Raw genomic sequence first — 18,217 nt, 5'->3', positions numbered from 1 at the left:
TGTTCAACGATGCATCATGCGTAATAATATGGATATCACACTGTGATGTTAGAAAATCTGAAAATATTCGACGACCTTAGGTTTGTTCGCTCCGACATTGATTACTGCTTTAGAATAGTTTATTTAATTCTTCTTTTATTTAACACCTTTTTTTTTACACAATAAAGAAGAACAGCTGCACCTATATAGACACGCACGATGCATCAGTTTCTCTCACACTTAGGCGTACAAATGATCCTAGCTAATATTTCTATCTAATTGCTCGATTTTGCTACTCTGTCCATGTCAAAACGTTCTATCGCTAGTTTGTTTTATAACATTGTTAGATATTTATTTTTTAGCAAAAATTGTCATATTAGAGATCTAAGAAACATTAAATTTCATTGATGCAGATAGATTTGAAGTTTAACGTTTTTGTGTACTATCATATAAAGGATGTCTTAAAAATAAGATAATAAATTTACCAGTCGACGCTCTCTCAAATATAAATGCGCAATTTTATGTAGGTATTTATGAGCATATGTTTGCAATTACATTTTGAAATTCATGCACTCAGTTCTAAAAATAGCGTTGAAGTGTTTTCAGCGCGATTAATCTTTTTATAGCATTATATCTAAATCATTTATTGTTGGTATATAAAGTTTTATTATGTACATTAAATTATTTTAGATTAGTATTTTCTAAATATAATTTGAAACACACATGTTCTTCACAACATACATCACATATTGTGTCGATACGCATAATATTTAATGCAGACAACTTGAAAACGACTGGTAAATACTCTATCATATGCATTTTAACACTCTACTCTTTTAAACTGAATGAGTAAAAATATCACTTAAAGTAATAAGAAGATTTTACCAAAAATTAATATTTTTTTTACTGATCTTCAGTGAAAACATTCACAATTTCCTCTTCCGTCTTGTTTTATTGCAATAAAAGAGAGATTTTACTGAAAAATTAGATGTTAGCACTAATTCTTCTCAGTGAGATTTTTGCAGTGCTTTATTTATAATTGAAATCACTTATACAACGATTCCGTTTAAGAGAGTGTTAATCAACTTTTTTCGCCACGCGTACAGCGTTCGTCCAACGATCATCTCTGTCCGGAGCCGCGCATCACGTGATGAAAATTGTTCACCGCCGTAGGGTAGAATTTAGCCAATGCGATTAGGAGGCCGTTAATACCTTAGTTCGATATAGTAGTTACTAACATACTGCTTGGCCAAAGTACACCTTCGGTGCTCGAAGAGGATATCCCCGTAGGCGGGCATTCAAGGAAGGACTTTGGCCGTGCAGGAGGTCGCATGTGTCAAATCGACATGACCATTAACTGATTTCAATGTTTCAATGTTGCATACCGTGCTCACACGCAGTCCTACGTAAGTGAGACTATCCTGGGGCCGATATTGGCGAACGGGGCTCGTCTCGATTGGTCCGGACTGATAGTTTACTCGGATTTTCAGGAAACGACGACCCCCTACGACGTGGTACCATCCATGAGGCCCGTGGTACTGGTCGGGCCGTCGCTCAAGGGTTACCAAGTGACAGATATGATGCAGAAGGCACTCTTCGATTTCCTCAAACATCGCTTCGAAGGCAGGTCTGTCTCGATTCTTTAGCCTCATCTCTATTAATCGCAAATAAACTGATTCTTTCTCTCGTATTTTTTCTCATAGCAAGAAAAAATGGATAGCTGTTGGTTCTAACAAGCTAATTCTTTTTTTTTACAGAATTATTATTACGAGGGTAATGGCAGATATTTCGTTAGCGAAAAGATCCTTGCTGAACAATCCAACTAAAAGAGCAATCATGGAACGATCAACCAGCAGGAGCAGCTGCTTAGCGGAAGTTCAGCAAGAGATCGAGAGGATCTTCGAACTTGCTAGAACTCTGCAGGTAAAAAAATTTTCAAAAGTACAATTATATATTACAATATATTTTCAAATATATAATAAAATTAATCCGTTTCGAATAAATTTATTGATCGAGTTTTTGCAATTCCAGTTAGTTGTTTTGGACTGCGATACCATAAATCACCCATCGCAGTTGGCGAAGACCAGTCTGGCGCCCACAATTGTCTACCTAAAGATCTCTTCGCCGAAAGTTCTGCAGAGGCTGATTAAGACCCGAGGGAAGTCGCAGATACGTCACCTCAATGTGCAGATGGTGGCCGCGGAGAAACTGGCGCAATGTCCGCCAGAGATGTTCGACGTCATCCTGGATGAAAATCAATTGGAGGAGGCGTGCGAACACGTGGCCGAGTATCTGGAAGCATATTGGAGGGCGACGCATCCGCCGGATTTTACCTCGGTTCCACGCGCCGTGCCTGCACCTGATGCACCGACAGACACATATACGCAACGCGTGCCATCAGGTATCACGATTCTTTCATAAAAGATCAGACGAAGAATCAGTTTTAGTTTTTTAAATTTAAATATCTCAAATATCTTAATTAAATGAAATTATTTCAGTCTACGATTCACAATTAACTTAAGGCTCCTGGATCCTCGCCGCGGCCATGTTAGATTGTGACGTCAGAGGTGAGAAAGCACACGCTGAAAATTCTTAGATGCCATTTTTAAATGAAAAGATGTTTTGATGAGACACTACTTCAGATGGCTTTAGCACACTTTTAAAATATCTCGGAAAACTATTCTTTTCCATTGACAGTCAATCAAAAATCGTAAAATGATCGTGATATCAGACTTTGTCATACACGGAATGATCGCGCATGTGCAAAGACCAGACAGACTGGGGTTCATATTACAGTCATTTTACAGCTGTTGATTGATTAAAAAGGAAAAAGGATAGTTTTCGAGATATTTTAAGAGTGTACTAAAGTCATCTGAAGTGCTGTTTCATCGAAATATATTTTTATTTCGAAATGACATCTAAGATCTTTTAGCGTGTGTTTTCTCGCCTCTGACGTCACAATTCACACATAGTCAGCGAGGAACCAAGAGCCTTAAATTATGAAAGCCATAGCGAAATATTTGCATCTCACAAAATGATGACAGAAAATTTTAAACCGATCGAAGTTATTTTTCTTCTTTCGAACGGATCTTAAGATGGTAGAAAGATTTTAAATAGCATATACGCGCAGATATTTCCTCGAAAGCCAATACTTCGGTCATTCGGTAATAGTTCTGTGGAAGTCATCCAAGATTGTCTAGATGCACGCAGGAAACAATGTAAAGCCGACGCTTTTGGCAGTGACACATAGCGCAAATCAACGCTATAATACGTTGATTGACGTCTTTGGCACCGCCGACCGGAAATCGGGCTCCTCTATGAACATATTTGGCAATGCACAAAGCTGTCTGATGATCGAAATACTGACTTCGTGGAAATTATTCATTATGTTACTCGGAGAAAATCATTTTGAAGACATTAATAATTTTTTATTATTTATTCAAATAATATTTAATATAGAGTGAGCCGTCTTTTTTTTCGTCTTGAATGCTTCTCGTGATATCCTTTTCCAGTATCCAGACTCTCGCTCGTACATTCTAGCCCTACTCAAAAATTTAACGAGACCCAATTTCGCCACTAACACTCGGTACTTTCTTCTTGTCCTCTCAGGTGCCCCTCATGAGCCTTATTATCATCGAAGAGGTAATCCAATATTTTCCTCGAGCATGTATCTCTGCATACGCATCCTTTTGTACCTATCTCTTGTTTCTATCTTTATCTAGCAAATCTCGTTAATTGCATGCAGATGATATGGATTCGTCTTAATAGAAAATAGAGTCCCATCTTCAAAGATTTGCTAAAGATAGCTAGGCGATGCATCCTGTCAAGATCTATACATATCTTTATATACTTTCTCAATATTACATATTCAGGAATTTCTATTATCTTACTGTTGCATGCTATTTTACATACAAAGTATAGCAACTTTTCTTAAACAGTTGTTATATCAATGTTTCCGATTGTTGTAGTAAAAAAGTTATATAATGTTTTTCTGTTACATATTATTATCTTTATCAATTTCTCTTAATTATATATAGAAGAGAATTAATTATTCGTTTATTATATAATAGTACTTGAACAGTAATGCGCATTTTCTGCAGTTATAATTATGTAAAATCTGTTAGATATGCTGATATGTGGAGAAATTTTAATGTTATTTATAATTTTATTTTATGAATTTATGTATTTATTATGCATTAATTTATGAATCAAAGATCTTTTTATCGGTAACAGGATATTATCTAATAGTCTTCTCTCTTCGTATTCCATCTCATTCTGTTAAAAAAGGTAACTGAGTGACAGTTAAAGTTTCCTCCGCATTTATCGCATATTCGCTTATCATCGAATTGATATCCTCATCCTGACATTATATTTATTTTCAGCGGCAATGTACGGATCGAACGTACGGATTGACACAAGCTTGTATCCAATGCAGTAAGACCGGGCGCGAATTATCTATCTCCCTGTTAGTGCGAACAATTCTACATTTCGTTTTTATTTGTGCAATCGCTCCCCTAATCCTTTTTTCGTACAGTCATCAGAAAATTTCTATTTTCTCATAATATTTAATATATTTAATAATATTTTCAAATACATATGCTTATCTTAATATCATTTTTAATTGCAACTTATTTCGTATACGCTGTAATCTAATTTATTATCAATTAGAAATTAATTTTTTTATGATTTGGAAAAATCAATAAGTTCCATTATAATGTTAATATAATTAAAAAGAAAATATTACAATTTTTTGCACACAATATTAAATTCTACGCTCGTAAATTTTCTATTTTTAAAAACTCCCATTCTTCGTATTTCCCATAAATAACGAATGCTCGAAAGAAGTTGCAAAATCCACGTGCTTTCAAGCTACGTCAAATTAACGCCAAAGCTATATTGCGCGATTGCGCGTGGCAGAAAACCAAACGATAGCTATACACTCCATTTGTAAAAATTCTCTCTTATTTATCTCCCCTTCGCAATGATATATATCAGCATCAATTTCTAAATTCTCTACATTGCAGTAACATAAAGATCAATGTGTCAAAAAAAAAAAAAAAAAAAATCTGCGAGAATTGTTCTATCTGCGAGAACGTGCGTAGATTTTATCATCAGGCCCATGTTATTATCAGCAACGAGCTCTGACTCCGATGTTCTCTTTGTTTACGTGTAAAAGTAGAGGCGGTGGCTGCCACGGGAATCATCCGAAAACAGAGCCAGCACAGCTATGGTCGTGGTGACCAAGAGACCAAGACGAAAGAGTCGAGTTAAGAGAAGGTCCGAATACGCGGAACGTACCTCTATTGTTGTGCGGTCGCTTCTCCACTTCCTCCTTTCATCGCATCGCGCGGATGCAATTTTTATCGGCGGCATAAAAGGCGGCCGAGAGAGAGAGAGAGTTTTACACACGCCATCCGGCCGGTGAATATTTCAATTCCGGGACGTGGATGCGATCGAGAGAATTAGAGACTGTGTAATATAGGGATACCTTTTTGAGGGCGCGCGTAGTAAGTACAGATGGGTTATTGGTGCATGGGCCCGGAAACACGGAACCGACCCGATTTTTATCTCTCTCGAGCAGAGAAAATGATTTACGTTTCCCTCCATCACTTTATATCCCTTTGTACGCAGTGGGGTAACTGTAAGTTCGCCATGCAGAGAACAATCGAGGACTTTCCAGAATATAAAACACTTTGAAAATTATTTATTACATGAGTCTCATCCTATGCGCACCTGCTTCACTTGAAAATTTATTTCCACATGCAAGGTCATAAGAATATGGCCAGTTACAGATTTACGCAACCTTTTTTTTTTACAATTATACATATTGCAAAAAAATTTAAAAAATATAATCTGCTTTTCAAGAATTTTAAAGATTTTTATTTTTGATTAGTTGATTATTTGCTGCAAATATTTATTGGCGCAATTACGCCACTGCTATTCAATTCCATTTTTTGGTAACAATTTCTTTATTCCAATACCTACAATTTTATTTCGGTTGAACTTCTACTTACAATCTAATTATCATTTAAATGCATATTACTCAATATTTTCTTTTTGAATTTAAAAAAAAATATGTATATATAGTATATTATTATATATATATATATATGCACTAGCGGATCCTGACGTCGATAAATGGGGCGGGGGGGGGGGGTTTGCAAAATTATTTTATTTAATATTTTTGGTTTCATGATTAGCTTTTATTCCAGGATCAACGACGTTGATAGTTCTTTAATGTTTGTTTTTCTTTATTTATATTTTTTAAAGAAATTCAGCAAAACTGTTTCTTTTAATTTGTAAGGGGGGGGAGGGGGGTTAACCCCGATCCGCCAGTGTGTATATATATATATATATATATATATATATATATTATATAGATATAAATAATTTCTCGCCTAATTATTTTCATGCAACGAAATTATCTCATCATTTCGTCCTATGTCTGACTTAATCTATACTTAACTCCTTGAATGCGTAATGAGTATAATTTCCAGTGTATCTTATACATATATATTGTATATATTATATAGATATAAAGAACTTTGCCTAATTATTTTTGTGCAACGAAATTATCTCATTATTTTGTCCTATGTCTGACTTAATCTAGACTTAACTCCTTGAATGCGTAATGAGTATAATTTCCAGTGTATCTTATACTTTTATATATATATATATATATATATATATATATATATATAGAGAGAGAGAGAGAGAGAGAGAGAGAGATATATATATATATATAAAGAATTCCGCGTAATTATTTTTGTGCAACGAAATTATCTCATTATTTCGTCCTATGTCTGACTTAATCTAGACTTAACTCCTTGAATGCGTAATGAGTATAATTTCCAGTGTATCTTATACTTTTATATATATATATATAATATATATATATAAAATATATATATAAAATATATATATATAAGTATAAGACTGTAATACACTGTAAATTATACTCATTACGCATTCAAGGAGTTAAGTGTAGATTAAGTCAGACATAGAATGAAATGATGAGATAATTTCATGCACGAAAGTAATTAGGCGAAATTATGTATATATATATATATATATATATATATATATATATAATATATACAATATGTATGTATAAGATACACTGGAAATTATACTCATTACGCATTCAAGGAGTTAAGTGTAGATTAAGTCAGACATAGGACGTAATAATGAGATAATTTCGTTGCATGAAAATAATTAAGCGAAATTCTTTATATCTATATAATACATACAATATGTATGTATAAGATACACTGGAAATTATACTCATTACGCATTCAAGGAATTAAGTATAGATTAAGTCAGACATAGGATGAAATGATGAGATAATTTCATGCACGAAAATAATTAAGCGAAATTCTTTATATATATATATAATATATAATATATACAACATGTATGTGTAAGATACATTGGAAATTTTACTTATTACGCATTCAAGGAATTAAGTTTAGATTAAGTCAGACATAGGATGAAATGATGAGATAATTTCGTTGCACGAGAATAATTAGGCGAAATTCTTTATATCTATGTAATATATATTATATAGATATAAAGAATTTCATCTAATTATTTTCGTGCAATGAAATTATCTCATCATTTCGTCCTATGTCTGACTTAAATCTATACTTAACTCCTTGAATGCGTAATGAGTATAATTTACAGTGTATCTTATATATATACACTAGCGGATCCTGACGTCGATAGCTCTTTAATGTTTGTTTTTCTTTATTTATATTTTTTAAACAAATTCAGCAAAACTGTTTTTTTTTATTTGTAAGGGGGGGGGGTTAACCCCGATCCGCCAATGTATATATATATATATATATAGATATAAAGAATTTCTCGCCTAATTATTTTCATGCAACGAAATTATCTCTTTATTTCGTCCTATGTCTGACTTAATCTAGACTTAACTCCTTGAATGCGTAATGAGTATAATTTCCAGTATATCTTATACTTATATATATATATATATATATATATATATATAGATATAAAGAATTCCGCGTAATTATTTTCGTGCAATGAAATTATCTCATTATTCGTCCTATGTCTGACTTAATCTAGACTTAACTCCTTGAATGCGTAATGTGTATAATTTCCAGTGTATCTTATATTTTTATATATATATATAATATATATATATAAAATATATATATAAAATATATATATATAAGTATAAGATACACTGTAAATTATACTCATTACGCATTCAAGGAATTAAGTGTAGATTAAGTCAGACATAGAATGAAATGATGAGATAATTTCATGCACGAAAGTAATTAGGCGAAATTATTTATATATATATATATAATATATACAATATGTATGTATAAGAGATACACTGGAAATTATACTCATTACGCATTCAAGGAGTTAAGTGTAGATTAAGTCAGACATAGGATGAAATGATGAGATAATTTCATGCACGAAAATAATTAAGCGAAATTCTTTATATATATATATATATATATATATATATAATATATAATATATACAATATGTATGTGTAAGATACATTGGAAATTTTACTTATTACGCATTCAAGGAATTAAGTATAGATTAAGTCAGACATAGGATGAGATAATTTCGTTGCACAAGAATAATTAGGCGAAATTCTTTATATCTATGTAATATATATTATATAAATATAATATATATTATATAGATATAATATATATTATATATATTATATTATATAGATATAAAGAATTTCATCTAATTATTTTCGTGCAATGAAATTATCTCATCATTTCGTCCTATGTCTGACTTAAATCTATACTTAACTCCTTGAATGCGTAATGAGTATAATTTACAGTGTATCTTATACTTATATATAAACACTAGCGGATCCTGACGTCGATAGCTCTTTAATGTTTGTTTTTCTTTATTTATATTTTTTAAACAAATTCAGCAAAACTGTTTCTTTTAATTTGCAAGGGGGGGGGGGGTTTAACCCCCAGTCAGGATCCGTCAGTGTATATATGTATATATTATTTATAAATAATTTTATTTTTATGCGTAAAATTTAAATCTTGTAAAACCATTAATTATTTTACATTTCTATTACTTAGTTAAGATCGTTTTAATTCTTATATTATGAAAAACTTGACTTTGATATATCTTACATATTTTATTCTAAAATAAAAATTAATAATTATTAAAAAATTGAATATAGAATAGAATAACATCATTTTCTTCTTCATTATTTTAATTACGTTGAAAATTCTAAAACATGTCGCAATTAGAAGTTCAGTCGTTATTTCTGTCAAACCTTCCTGTTTTACTTTTTAATATGTTTCGCAAGCCCTTCACCAACCCTTCACGTAGAATAGAATTATAGAATAGAGATTACCTAACGATAGAGAGAAAAATTAACGACATGAGCCGCGTGAGTCGAGAGGGCAGAAGTTGTTCGAAGTAATGAAGGGTTTTCCTTATTCTCGTCGCGGATCATCTCGCAGGATTCATGTCCAAGTTGTTGCATCAATCGTTACGACGAGTATACACTCTTCTACTTCTCGATTTCTGCGCACCCCTGCGCACCTGATAGTTTCGAACGTCGGAGTCTTTGCGACGTTTATCTCGTTTTTTAATTTAATTTTTTTCTTTTTTGCTTAGAGCTTGCATGGATTAGGTAACGTGGAATGTTGGAATGAATTGGCTGGAATGATCTGAGATCCCTAGTGCAACTCACAATTAATAAATTACCTTCGAGTGGCGTTCTTTTTCCATAGAGTAGAGAGTTTTAAACGATGTGGCATATAGCTTCTTGGCAATGAAATTATACAATATCAATTATTTCTCGATATGACAAATTCCATTTTACTCCAAAACAAATGACAAAAAATTCTTTAAGACACATTCCTCTTTTATTATATGAATAAGTCACAAAGATATCTGTGTTTTTAAATTTCGTTCCTTTATTCAATAAAATACTGATAACTTCCCAGATAGCAAAATATCTCTAAAATTCCTGCAAAACTCGTTAATTGAGAATATTGTTAAATTATTGGTCTAAGTATGTCCGTAAAATAAAACAATTTTAGATCGATCTCATATTGACCATAAATGTTCTTAATTATTGCCAAATTTTATATCAATTGAGTTTAATGTTTTTAATTGAAATCGTTAAATCAATTGTAACTTTATAATAGATATGCAATTTGATATTAAAATATTTCAATTCTGTATTAATTATAATATTTTAAATGGAGAAACAAATATATATATATATATGTTCTTTTTATAAAATGTATTAACATTTACATAGATTAGTACTATAGAATTTTTATTTTATAATATAACAGTAATGATATTTTTTTCAATTTTAATGAAAGAATCGTTTTGTTCTAGAAACATTTTGTTATATTTGTTTCTGCATTTTCTTTTTTTTTTTTTATTGAAAGGGTTTATAATTGTATGTACAATTGACAATTTAACAAGTACAATAATTCATATATATTTGAGAAAAAAAATTACTTTATGTTATGAAGCAATAATTGCTCGAGATACATCCGCTTATAAGAGCAATAATTAATCATTGATAATTCAGATTTTAGATTTCATTTATTGGGCAATAATTGAGAGTTAGTATGGTGTTTCACTTTTGATAGATTGATATCTAAAAATTGATAAATTATATTATTGTGTAAATATATAAATTATATTGTTCTCCACGTCATGGAGTGAATGTGGAGTTGCCGCTTCTCTACAATTTGCTATCTGGATTTATCAAGAACAAAATTAGATACTGAAAATACAAAGTCTATAAAAGATCAGGAACTGCTTGAGCATTTTGATACGATTTTAAATCAATCACAGCAGCTTTAATCTTTTTTTTCTTTATTTAATTCAGGAGCCAGTTACGGTGCCGGAGATGTCAGCGGCGGGACAAGAAGATCGCGGCTGGAGCGGATGGATCGCGATCGGGGCGATCGCATGGATCACGATTACGGTGAGGAGGAGCACGGCGTCGATTACGGTAGTGCCTCGAGACGTCGCCAGCAGCAGGACTCGCGCGCTCTTAATGCTATTTAGGAGCTGGGGCCCCGGGGTCTGTCGCTACAGCGCTGTCCCCATCTGCGCACCACCGCCCTATAGTAGCGGGCTCGCCTTCCGGTACGACGCTACCGAACGCTATATAGGAAGTGCGCTACCTCGCGATAAGATCGCTGCGCTCTGTTAGTGGGGCTGTTTTCTGTCGCGCTAAGGAAAAAGGGGGGATGAAAGAGAGAGAAAAAATAGGAGTAATTGTACGTGCCACCGACCGAGTTTGAAAGACGCTACCATATATATATATATATATATTGATTCTACATCCGGGCGCATTTCGAGACGATCTCGTTTGACCGTTGACGATTTATCTTCGCGTACCTGTTCACAACCTAGGGAACCTCGCCATCAGTCGCCAGCAGCGTGCACGCTATATGATCCCGGAAGGCACTTGAATTTTTTATATTCGCGCTGCAAGAGAAAGTACATATTAATTGCTGTTTAATTGGAAGTTGCGCAGTAACTGTTGGAGAACTTTGTGACACGATCGAAACGTGAATCCTTATCTCTTCCGAAAAAAAACTCTTTGTGACTATTATTCTTTTGCACCACCAGACCATTTCGATATCTTTCGCAATCTCAGCTCACTTGTATGATTACGCTTCATTAATATAATCAGCAAAGGACGATTTGAAGCATTGACAACTTTTTCTTCTTCTGCTTCTTCTTATTCGTCTTCTTCTTCTTCTTCTTCTTCTTCTGATATGCTATCAGTCACCGGCAGCGTGCACGTGTGGTTATCAAGACACCTTCACTCCGTCGCTTTATCGAGCAAAGTACGTGCAAATTGTTCAATGCTAAAATATCACCGTTCTTGCCCATCTTGCTGGAAATCTCGTCAGCGTGATACTAATTCCACAATTTGTACACATAATATCTAGAAACATATATTTTCACCTTTGTATATTCGCGTCTTGCCTCACCAATCAATGTCCCAGTTTCAATGTCGCGTATTCGATCTCTACAGCGATGTCATCCGCGCGAGAGATTGGAGAGTTACGCTATATCATTGACCATAAATACCAATTACCGAACTTATATCTACACGCACAAGCATCATCGAAATGTACTTGTCCGATGACGTGTATGCTTAAGAGCTCTGCTGTATTACGTAGAGAGAGTGACATTACATGTCAATCGTCCACATCCCATAACGATTACATAACGTACTATGCCAAATGTGTCAATCACTCACCCGTAAACTGCTGATCATGACGAGATGCGCGTGGCATCTTCTCTCGGGACATCTTTTATGCCACTTTACACGAAGACAGCACATGACACGCGTTGTGAAATAATTCTTTAAAAAAATATATACATATACATATATTTGACGTACATCCGACACTCCTCGTTCGCACAATCAAATCGACTCTGTATACATTTTTCACGCGAAAAATATTGCAAAACTTACTTTCGAATATATAATTATTGAACAAATATACTGTAGCGAAAAGTGATACGAAAAATTATCCGAACAATCTTACGATATTCTCTATATACACTAAACTAATTATTGAAATTTATTGAAATCCATTAATTATTATTGTTCCAATCGATATCATACGTACATTTTGACTCATCTGTACTCATCTCTTTGATGTTCGTGAATTCTACTTTTGGACACAAATCGTTTATCAAATTCCAAAATTATTATTGCAATAAGAAGATGGACTTTTTCTCTCGATATCTGCACGCGCTTCTTTCAATTGTCAGAAAAATTGATCGCGAATGCTTAATTAAGAGTTCGAAGTATTTTAACGACGATCGTTTTCAGCCGAACGATCTTCCTATATTAACAGGAGTCCTAGTCGAATCGAAATAATCTTCCAGTGTCCTTGTCCATCGCAGAGAGTACACGCAGGACAAAATTCCATTCGCGGAATCAGCTCAACAACACTAGTAGACGCGCGAGATAATCGCGTGGGACGAGGAGACCAAGACAGAAAGTGCACTTGAAAGAGAGTGAAGATGAGCCCTGGGGCCTTAAATCCCTGCACCGACTTCTCCCGGGCCCCATAATCGAATCTTTAATGTCGAATTATAGCGATCGACGATCGACGCAGAACTGAATACTCCTTGTGATCGAGAAAAAAAAAAAAAAAAAAGAACTAAGAGATCTAATAAGAAAGGTCTACACATTCGACTTCTATATTAGAGTTTAATTATAGGGCGAAAACGATAATGACGATTAATCGCAATTGAAGAAAGTTAAATGATCGTCTAGAGAAATGAGACCAGCTAATCTTAATAGCTAATTTTAAATAGCTATTTAATTCCGCCAGTAAAAACACACGAAACACACAAAAGAGAGCTTTAATGAAAAACTTCGTAGCTGATCATAGAGATTTCAATTCGATCGTCGATCATGACGTCAATGAACGTAGCCATCATAATTTTGCGATCGCCGAGGAGTGATTCGCAAATCGATGTGGCTCCCAGTCTTGAATTTGATCGTAGAAATTGAAATCCATTGTCGATCGCGACGTCGATGGCGGATGTAGCTATAAACGACGACTTAACGTAGTGATACTTACCATCAATCACGTAATTAAATTAGACAAACGTAGAACTCTCGAGTAAGAGTTTTTGATTTATGAGAAAACGCACGAACAAAATATGGCTCGAGGAAGCAGGAAATATATCGATGTCGATATTGAGTCCTTTGAAAGTTTTCGATTCTGATCGGGCGCATTCGGTCGCGTCCTCCTATAATGTGTTTATACGTTTTATTAGGACTATACGAAGGCATAAACACACACACACTGATACACACGCCACAAAAGAAAACGCTCCGTGTACATAGTATACATATTATACATATAAATTGTACACGCAAATGACAATTCCATCTATATCGCTCGATGAATTTTAATCGAGATAAGAGAAAATTAAAGAGTATAACTGTTCAGCGAAGATGTGAATAAAAAGTACGATATATTTCACTTTTCCATAAATTAAATAATGGATATAATTTGAGTTCTCGCTATATATAGCTGTATTTTTCAACAAAAGTTATACGATTTATAAATTTTCGATATATATTTATTTATTTATCTCGCTTTAATATATACATATTTAATTCGCGTTTTAAACATTTAATGGAAATAATTTCAGAAAATTGCGTTATTTGTGGCGAATAATCCTGCATATTTTTTTATTCACATTTCTCGCCTACGATGTTATGTAAATATACTGTAAGAAGCCTTTAACGAGTACCGTTCGAGTACTCATATTTATGATGCGGATAACGCATGGATCGGTACTCAGCTGAAAGATACTTGTGTAATTAGATCTCTTTGATTTGTTTTTATGCTAAAAGAATATAAAATATGAAAGATATTTATATCACATGTTACGGGAATCTCTCTTAATACGTGACAGGCTCATCGCGAATATCTGTCGAGTTTATAATCCGTGGAACGATTTGACTGTGGTAAGAAAAAAAAAGTAGGAAAAGATTGACGGTGTTGAATCACACTTTTTTTTGCAATTACATTTACGCGAAACATTTTCCCGCCTAGGACGATATATCCACATTGCGAGAGAAATAAACGTGCAACACTTAACGGAAGATATAAAACCTTACGAGGATCTTGAGACTCTTCTCGCAGCCGAGTAGCTTGGAATATAGATCATCGGCATAAATCATTATTTAGGATATAATTAATTGGAAAAACTTTTCCTAGGTACAGGAAATTATGTATGCGCTGTGGCGTTTTTAATTAGCGATGTCCTAAACTATGTATGTCGCTGTATCAGTTAGTGTAAACTAGGCGCGGGTTTAAGAAATCTCGGGTTTTTATTCTCTAAAATTTGATACATTTCCTTCTCTCCGTCCTGTTTTTTTTTTTTTTTTTTTTTTTTTAATATCGAGCAACAATTGGTTATTCTTTTTCGAGAAGAAATTTTTCATCTCTCTCCCGTGTTTTACGAATTATTTACATATATTTGTTTTATACTGGCAATCGCAATCTAATCGAAGCATGAGTACATTTTGCACCTTTGCGATTGAATTCTCGATGCATTTATGATGATTGCGCAATGTCAGAGTGACTTGAGCTCATATATATTAATTTATTTGTCTGATCGTTTGTTATTAGATAGACATGTATGGTCGGCAAAGAATGCAGCGTTTAGAAACTGATTTTTATGGTTTAGTAGTATATAATATCTTCTTAATTGGTATCCATTTCTCGCTGAATTTTTCTTATTATCGCAAAGATCGAATTTATTAGAAAAAAAATAATTATATTAATAAAGAATCTTAATTTTTCTTCAATTGTAAATCTATTGCAAGCTTATCAAGACTTTTCTTGATCTAGAAAATTATTATACAAGAAATTGAGTCTTTAATGTACATTTTACCTCTCCAAAAATAATTGTACAAAGCACTGTTTCAATGTTATTGTTTAAACCAATTTTTTCTACAAAAATAATAACATGAAAAAATGTGCCAGTTGGGAATAAAAGTTATATACAATATAAAATTTAATTCTTCATTATACTTGGTTTTAATATTAAAGTGACTTTTAGCGAGATATACCATTGTGTCTCTTGATCAGAATATTAATGCAAAAGAGTTATTAGAAAAAGTTATTTTTTTTTAAACATTATACTTAATAAAATCGTGTTGCAGTCGATGATTGGTATTAATTAAGGATTCGTCTGTTGGAGGAAGCGTATCGTGGAAACATGATTGATTTGTGCATGCTATACGTTCGTTTATCTTTTTTAATAATTAAACTTTAGATAGGCATTGTATTTATATTAGGGATATCCGCATCTCTGAAGCGTCTTGAAGCTTCGCGTGCGATTTCGTGCCGACGCGAACTATCGCGCCAATATCGCTTATCAATGTTGAGGGCATAAATTTTATCTTTTTAGAGAGGAGAAAAAATTTTGTAAAAGAGATATATAAATATATCTCTAATGTTGGCGCGTTCGAATAAGAAAGTCGAGAGCAGCGGAAGTTCCGTTCTTTAGTCAAATGATCTATATTGAAAGTCGTCGCTGAGTCAATGTGAAATTACACATTTGATGAGATGATTGAATTACTTGCGCAGCCCAGATTTGTACATATTAGGTAAATATAGGTTTCGTCATGATCGCTGTGAATCCACATAAGAGATATTCACGCTATTTTTGCTTCCGTACGACAAGTTCGTTTCCCATTGAATGAGATCAGTCCGAGGAAATGTAAATGCGATATTCTCGATACAAAGAAATCCGCTTAATCTTCATTTGATTTAATATTTTATATATATATATTTATTTTCCGCATATTCTTATTTTCTTTCGTTTTATAATTACAGAAATATGCAAATTGTTACACAGGGGATAAGTTTAAAATATATTAAATGTATGTATAATTAATATTTTTTTGAAAACTTAATTGTAACGCTAATTTACATTTTATTAGTAAAAGTCACGGATTTTTCTGCAGATCGAGAGTATCGTTCTGTTGATTAATTGAGGAGTCTGCTTGTTTGTGGATCGCAGATTCGAAAGCAAAGCAAATGCGCTATGGTTATAGTTGTGCAAAGTATATCTTATAAATAATTTATAATCGTCGAGAGATACGGAAATTTTTATAATATTTTATAACTCCTCAGGATAAGCAGCGATGGAAATTCACACATCCGTGATTACATATATTGACCCGTTCACGTATACACATTCGATACACGTATATACATAATATACACGTACGAAGAAAAACGTTCCTTTAGAGAAAAGTGGATTTCACCTGCGGTGAAAAAAAAATCTCATAAAAATTTGAGTGGCTTGGATCCATCCCTTATTTTCTGTATCGTTGGTAACGTTTGATCTATTGATGTAGCGCAGAAAATTCAGTATGTAGCTTTGGTGGAAGCGATCCTAAAAATACATCCTTCGATCACACGTGCTTAAATCGACGCTCGTAATTTTTGCGTGTGGCTACACGATTAATTAATTCAGAAACCTCGTTGGGGAATGAAAAATTGCGTTGTCGAATTTTCATACAAACACAATTCTTCGAAGATATATCGCAAGTATGAATTATAAAATTCTCTCTCTGAACTATATTTAGAATAAATTTCGAACGTTCTTTATTTCACGATAAAAGTTTATTGCGAATCGATTTTAAAGCTGTTTGTTTTAAAAACAATTTAAATACGTTATTCTCCGTACATAGAATATATTTAACAATTTTTTTCGAAATTCGGCGACTCGATTGAATTCGCTTTTGTACAAAGAGCCCCGTCGTCTAGGCGTTGTGCTAGATAAGAAGCTTTGACTAATCGCGGATGGTCGTATAAGCAAGATGAAAAACACTGAAAGTCGAATTGGGAACATACGAATTTTCTGAAGACTAAAATGATAAATTCTACGAGTATCGACAGGGAGAAACGAATGAAGGCAGAGAAGGGGGATAATAGGGCGACTAAACCTTCGATGTTGTACGAACTGTGCGCGTGTTAAGGTGCCAACTGACCTGACAATTGTATGGAATTTGGTTCGTTGGCTCGCACTGCGTGCACGTTATAATGATAATTGCTCGCTTAGTTAGTTGATTGACGTCGCTTGCGACGTTTCGGATTTAGATTTATTCGTTTGTTGGAACGAGAAGAGAGTCTAACGAGAGATTGATCGATGCTGTTTGATTATATCGATATAATAAAACGATTACTTGTATAATTAAGTACCTTGTCGCACCGTGTGCACGCGAAAGATGTAAGAAGAGAGTTAAGAGACCACGTCTAGCTTCGAAATACGATCAGATCGAGAATCTCGAAGCTACTCGCGGCTCTAATCTGACTTTGTATGATGTGTGAAAATTTTAACAAATTTTATTGTGCGGCGAAATCGTCGACGACGATATAGCTTCGAAAGCTTGTAGCTTCAGAAAGCTGATGGCTCGTGGAAACGATCGAGAGATCTCTTTGGGGTGGCAGATTATTTTTATCGAAGAATAAAAGATTATAGATTACGCTTGCGAAGGCGACTCTCAATTGCTTGCTAATTATTTGATTATTATAATCTCGTATTTGTAAAATAATTCTAATCTCGAGTATTACAAATGTGACGTGTGTGAAAAAAAAAAAAAATAAAGTTTCAATTGCAAGTCCCTAAGTACCTTTTAAGATAGAGTGACGTTAGTGAATTTATTATTAGTCGC

The 18,217-nt window shown here is 33.5% G+C and overlaps 1 protein-coding gene across 16 annotated transcripts in view; it reads left to right on the top strand.

Annotated features, from left to right (window-relative positions):
- Positions 1-11,174, top strand: part of Ca-beta (Calcium channel protein beta subunit) — an 89,406-nt gene extending 78,232 nt beyond the window's left edge. For 8 of the 16 annotated variants that reach the window (XM_083044217.1, XM_083044219.1, XM_083044216.1 and 5 more), the window contains 5 exons: positions 1,470-1,606; positions 1,737-1,902; positions 2,011-2,380; positions 3,589-3,621; positions 10,859-11,174. In XM_083044217.1, coding sequence (XP_082900343.1) covers positions 1,470-1,606; positions 1,737-1,902; positions 2,011-2,380; positions 3,589-3,621; positions 10,859-11,040 — 888 coding nt within the window. In that variant the 3' untranslated portion in view covers positions 11,041-11,174. Of the gene's footprint in view, positions 1-1,469; positions 1,607-1,736; positions 1,903-2,010; positions 2,381-3,588; positions 3,622-4,361; positions 4,445-5,155; positions 5,487-10,858 lie in introns of all 16 variants that reach the window. The other 8 variants (XM_083044218.1, XM_083044221.1, XM_083044227.1 and 5 more) reach the window with 6 other exon arrangements.
- Positions 11,175-18,217: the final 7,043 nt, after the last annotated feature.

Source organism: Prenolepis imparis, unplaced genomic scaffold, assembly GCF_030444845.1.
Source record: "Prenolepis imparis isolate NDT839.2.m4 unplaced genomic scaffold, iyPreImpa1.0 SCAF_8, whole genome shotgun sequence".
Classification (NCBI taxonomy): domain Eukaryota; kingdom Metazoa; phylum Arthropoda; class Insecta; order Hymenoptera; family Formicidae; genus Prenolepis; species Prenolepis imparis.
This window is presented reverse-complemented; position numbering and strand designations above follow the sequence as displayed.